The 6,200-nt window shown below is 42.2% G+C and overlaps 1 protein-coding gene across 5 annotated transcripts in view; it reads right to left on the reverse strand.

Annotated features, from left to right (window-relative positions):
- LOC101572733 (N-acetylated-alpha-linked acidic dipeptidase 2) overlaps window positions 1-6,200 on the reverse strand; it is an 87,560-nt gene that overhangs the window by 81,169 nt on the left and 191 nt on the right. For 4 of the 5 annotated variants that reach the window (XM_023702153.1, XM_023702154.1, XM_023702152.1 and 1 more), the window contains exons 1-2: window positions 6,033-6,194; window positions 5,645-5,756 (exon numbers count right to left, since the gene is read on the reverse strand). In XM_023702153.1, the coding sequence (XP_023557921.1) occupies window positions 5,645-5,756; window positions 6,033-6,114 (194 nt within the window). In that variant the 5' untranslated portion in view covers window positions 6,115-6,194. Of the gene's footprint in view, window positions 1-5,644; window positions 5,757-6,032; window positions 6,195-6,200 lie in introns of those variants that run through there. The other variant, XM_004641913.2, reaches the window with a different exon arrangement.

Here is a 6,200-nt window from a genome sequence, read left to right on the forward strand (position 1 = left end):
GGGTATTTGTCCCAGCAACAGGAAAAGAGTAACTAAAACACTGGGATTATGGGTGTGAGTGCTGCTGAGTTATGGGTGTAAGTACTGCTGGGATTATGGTTGTGAGTGCTACACCTGGCCCGGGGCAGATAGCCTGAATGCAACATAAGGGAGACAGACTTGCTCTTTGTTGCCATCCTTGCCACTGCTCCTCCCCTTTGCTCTTGCTGTTTTGCTGCCTTCCAGGGCCGTGAACTGCTGCCCTCTGCCACGTGCCACTCTGCCTTGGAGCCAGCTTTGTATGGACTGAACCTCCACAAACCGTGAGCTACGTAAACCTTTCCTCCTTCATTTTGGGTTCCAGGTATTTTGTGCCAGCAGGGAGAGAAAGGTAACCAGGACAGCCACCTCGTTCGTCAGGTAACACCAGAGTTCCCAAACTCTGGGGCCAGAACTACAATTACAGCTGTCTGATCTTAAGAAACGATGCCATTACTCAATAATTCCTCTGATCTTATTCCCTAACTGTGGAAAAAACCTATAGCTCCCTATATCCTGCATGATAAAGCTCCTGCTCCCAAGGGGCGTATCCGGGCCCTTCCCACCTGGAGCACCCTCCCACCTGCTCATCATCATGTTCTTCTGCTCTCTTACACCTCACCACCCTGTTGCTAAGTACACTGACCTCCTGAGATGACCACGCACGCGCACACTTTGCCTTCACACATGCCTTCTACTATACCAACACTGTACCACCCGCTGGAACCTCCCTCCAGCACCCTTTCCAGTTTGCAAACTGGTAATCACCACAAGAACTCCTCAGACATCATCTACTCTGTGACGCTTACCCTCTCACAATCATTAAGTGACAACAGAAGATTAAAAACAGAAGAATAAAAAAGTACTAATGTATCTAGCTAAGTTATTTTATATACCTAAAAGAAAAGCAGTAAAATGGGGCTATAAAATTTCTGCATTACATATTTCATTACTTTATTTCCTACAACAAAAGATTAATATTCTTATAATTAGAGGAAATAAAGATATTTCCTTAAAGTGAAGTGTGGAATCAATTATGAACTTTTTTCTTTTGGGAGATACCAAGAATTAAACTCAGGACTTTGTGCTTGCCAGGCAGGCCCTGTGCTAACTATGAACTTTTAACTCCCATCTTTTAGAGAATTCACTAAAATGAAATACAGAAATGAAGGTCCAGATAGCTCAGCGGACTAAAAGCGGACTAAAGCGCACTGAGACAGTGATTGAGACTGGGCGTGGTGGCACGCACCTGTAATCCCAGCACTTGGAAGGCTGAAAACAGAAGAATCACTAGGAGTCCAATCTACATAGTGAGATACTATAGACCCTGTAGACCCTGTGTTGAATTAAAAAAATAAAATAAAATAAAAATAAGAAAAGAAATACAGAAATGAAGGGGAAAAAGAGAGAACAGAATATAGTATTGTTTTACATTTAAATTTCTCCTCACGATCAAAGATGGAGATCACATATTAACTTGGAAAATTCAGAAGCAAAATAGCACGCACAAATACAGTTGTTCCTTCTTGCATGCTTCTTTTAACAAAGAGAAACACTTTGTAGAAGATCTCTTCAGATCGTTCCCAGGCCAGAAATAGCTCAGTGGCACAGCACCTGCCTGGCAAGCTGGAGGTCCTGAGTTTGATTCTTGGTACCAAAAACCAAAATCAATTCTTCCTATTTCATTAGACATCACTGGGTCCTACATCCCTTCTTAAACCAATCATTTTATTTTTTTTTTAATTTTATTTATTTGTGTGTGTGTGTGTGTGTGTGTGTGTGGCCAGCTCAGCCCACCAGGGGGCGGGGCTGGCTGGCATGTGGTGCTGGGGGATTGAACCGCGGTCCCTGTACTTTGCTAAGCTTGTTCTAAGTAGGTGCTTTAGACCACTGAGCCATCTCACCAGCCCCATAATTTTAAATCTTTTTTTTTTTTTTTTGGCAGAACCAGGGATTGAACTCAGGCCTCTGCGCTTGCCAGGGAAGCACTTATTCCACTGAGCCATCTCCCCGGCCAAACCAATCATTTTAGAAAGAAAAGAATTAGAGTGATTGGTTCAGGGAGTGGTGAAGAGATTTCCAGGAGGAGAGAGAGGAAGGAGCGTATGCCCCACTGCAGGAAGGCACACAGTCGACACGCTGCTTGTAAGAGCTTCGGAGAAATCAAAGTGTCCCCACAGCTAATCATGCCGTCTTGGCCTCTCTCTGTGCCTACCTAAATTAATTTCTATAATCATAAATACCTTAGATCCATGCTCAGCAATTTCCTGCAATATCCTCAGACTACTCTCTGAGGGTTTGCTTGATGGCTGCCTTAGCCCGTGTCTTTGAGACCCCACTTCAACTACAAGTCCTTTCCAAAGACACAGCTCAGAGCTAGAAGGTCAACCAGATGCCCTAATTATTGTTATTCGCTCTAACATTTTTCCTTCTTCTTCTTTCAAAACTATTAGCTTTTTTGAGGCTTAATATAGCAAAATCCACTGCTTATTACGTCTTCTAGGTACAGACATTTACAAAACTGGGGTCCCTCATTCCCCAAAGGTGAAGCCCCTAATGCACCATACCTCTCCCTATCCTCATTCTTGTCAGCATTCTTGGTGCATGAATTCTGCATTCAGCTGGAAGCAAAGCAAAGTCAACCACAAGAAGGCACGTAATCATCTCATATGTCATTTATCGGGCTATAGTTATGTAACATCACAGAAAATAATACAAATAGACACTTAGGATTAAGGTTTGGTCAAGAGGATCACAGTTTTATGTCTGATTCCTCATGTATTTTTCTGGATACTTTCACTTGGACACTTTGTGCTTTGCAGAGTTCAGTGGTATTAATCTCTTACCTGAACTTTTAAGTTACATTAATTTAAATAAAAATATTTTATCTCACTTGACATAGAAGTCTGTGTTTTGCCACACTGCGTACATAATGCAACATGTAGCTCCTTTCTTTCCTCCATATGACGGCTTACTCTAGTTCATGCATGGTGGGGGCCTGCCCCTTAGCTCAGTTCTTTAAGTGGCTGCTTCAACAAAGCAGTCAGGCTCAGGTTGCTGTGGTTTGATCCCCACAACTCAAGCCAGCCAAACTTGCCCTGAAGGCATTGGGAGAAGAAAAAAAAAAAAAATCCTTCCAGTTCATGCATGGAAACTGGTATCGAGCTCTGTGATCAGCAGACCACAATCCAATGAGGAGCGCATGTTACAGAGCATGCGTGCCTCACGCTGCCTCTGGATCCCTAGGGTTTAACTAGTCTCAGCAGAGAAAGGAAGAGGCAGGAAATTATTTTAATAAATAATAAAAAAAATGTTTAAGAAATGTTTTAGCATTTATTTTATTTTGTTGTTTTGATTTTGAGGCAGGGTTTCACCATTTAGCTCAGGCTGGTCTTGAACTCACTATGCAGCCCAGGTGGTCTTAAACTCACAATGACCTCCTGCCTTAGCCTCCCAAGCACTGGGATTACACGTGTGTGCCACCTTGCTCAGGAAAAAAAAAAAAAAATCTTAAGGAAACAAAATATTTTTAAACAAGTTTTTTTCATAATTAATTGAATATTTGTATTTAAGGATATCATTAACTTTAGATTACACCATACACAGACATTAACTTCAAGTAGGTCGTTGAACTAAATGTACAAACTTCAATTGTAAAGCTTGTAAAAGAATGTGAAGAAAATTTTTAGATATAACAGAAAGTATAAAAGTTTTAAAATTTAATCAAATAGACTTTATTGGGATTTTAAAAATTCTGGCCTTTAAAAACATTATGATTGGGGCTAGGGGCGATAGCTCAGTGGATTAAGTACAAGGTCCTGAGTTCGATCCATGGTACCACCAAAAAATAAAAATTAAAAACACTATGAGAACAAAATGCCTAACCACCCAAGAAGTTCATAATCCCTATGCCTGACAAATAGCTTATTTCCAGAACACATAATAAAAAGTGTCTGAACAGAGGGACTTTAGAAAGGAAGGTATTCAGATGTTTACTAGGCACGTAAAATCCTTAACATCATTAGTCATCAGGAAAATGCAAATCAAATCAAAACCAGAGTGGGAAACCACTACTCACCAGTAGTATCAGAGAGTAAATAAAATTAATCTGGCTAAAATTAAAACAACTGAGAATACAAAACATTGATCAGGGTGTAGAACACCTAGACTCACGATGGGCAGACTGCCAAACGGCACAACCACATTGGACATCTCGTTGTATTTTCTTAAAAACGGAAGGAGGACTAGAGATGTAGCTCAGAGACAGAACCTTTGCCTAGCACACGTGTCTTGGGTTTGACTCCTGCACCACACACACACACACCCCTAACACATGTGTACCTTTCAGTTATGCCAAGAGACATAAAAACACAAAAACTTACTGTATATTTGTATAAACTTCACTCACCAGAGTAAAAAAAAAAAAAACAGATAAAAGCCAAAGGCCCTTCAACTACATCATAGTATACCCACATGATGCAGTATTACTCAGTAATGAAAAATAATGTAGTAATGACATATACAGCAAACTGGATGAATTGTAAAATTATTATTCTGAGTGAAGAAAGCCAGACGAGATATGCCACAAGCTAGGATTCCATTTATATAAAATCTAGCAAATGCAAAGAAATCTATAGTGACATAAAACTGATTATTAATTTCTAGGTCCACAGCTAAAGGGACAAATAAGCCGAAAAGTACACAGTGGATTATTTTGTGTCTTAATTGAGGAGATGGCTTGCTGAATACATTACGCACTCTGTAAAAACTCTCAAATTGTTGCTATCAGACATGCCGTTTATTTTATGAAAGTCATATTTCAGGGAAGCTGATTTTTCAAAAAATGGAACCCCAATGGAAAGTCTACACACAGAAATAAATGTTATGGCAACTGCTTTAAGAAGTTGATAGGTTCAATCCCAGGCCTGCCGTGCTGGCCCCGCCCCCAGGATGGGTTGAGATAGCAATTGAGCCTGGGCGTGGTGTCCAGCGCCTGTAACCCCAGCTCTTGGGATGCTGAAAACAGGAGGATCATTATGTAGTGATCTGTGTAGTGAGACCCTGTAGACGCTGTTATAAATACATTTTTTTAAAAAGTTTATAAACATTTCCCCAAGTATCACTCGTCACCATGCTTAGAAGCAGGAGGGTGTGCGCTGATCATTTTCCTTTTCCTGTGTCCTATATCTGTAAACAACTTTGTAGCTGCCGGAATCTGAAACGTTGCCCTTTTTCATTGCATCACTGAGTCTACAATGTCTTCACTTTTCCTAAGAGAACATAGTGTGTTTAAAAAAGAAGAAATATGCTGATTAAACCCACACATGAGAAACAAAGAATAAAACTCGGTTCTAGTCCAACGTTACATGAATTTAAAACATCTCAGTAAGCCAGCCAGATAAATTTTTGGAAGAGGCAGTTTAGGAAGCAACACACACTTCTGTAACAAGTTACACATCTTCCCCCTGCCGGCGGCTTAACGAGATTTAAAATAGCCACAAAGGAACGCTTTATGTATCATTTCACACGAAGTCTTCACAAACAGATATAACCAATTTTAATACACTTTTGACTCCGCGGCGCTTTAAACCCTACTTCTAGGATGAAAAACGCGAAACAAACTTACCGAAGAAATGATTTAATGCTGTCTGCCTTCATTTCTGATACTAGTCTACCTCGAAAACTTTGACGGTAGCGCTCCGTAGAGGTTGTATCTTTCAGAGGCTTGGCAAACCAGCCTGAGGGAAACACACACAATCGCTTTTGAAAAGGACTTCCTCCCCAAACAAAAGTCAGATCTTATACGTACCTAATACATAAATATACAAATTTTGGTGCTTTAAAAGATAATAAAATACTCATATTCAATGCAAAGCGCTCCCAAAGTCTGCTGTGCCCTGTGACTGGGGGATCCAGTCTCCCCCTTAGGGACCCCAGGCGGCCTCGCTCCCGAGCTCAGCGCCCCGGCCAGCACCCCGCGCATCCCCACCCGGCTCGCGGGGTCCCGCACTCACCCAGCAGGAAGCCGGCGGGGAAGGCCGCCAGCGCCGCGGCCACGCACACCCAGAGGCACCGGCGGCGCTGCGACCTCGCCATGGCTCCGGGGCTGCGGCTGCGCGCGCTGCTGGCCTCGGGGCTGCGGGGAAGAGGGGTGGAGAGCGCGGGGCGGAAGCTGAGCGGGC

Source organism: Octodon degus, unplaced genomic scaffold (genome assembly GCF_000260255.1).
Source record: "Octodon degus isolate 3935 unplaced genomic scaffold, OctDeg1.0 scaffold00146, whole genome shotgun sequence".
Classification (NCBI taxonomy): domain Eukaryota; kingdom Metazoa; phylum Chordata; class Mammalia; order Rodentia; family Octodontidae; genus Octodon; species Octodon degus.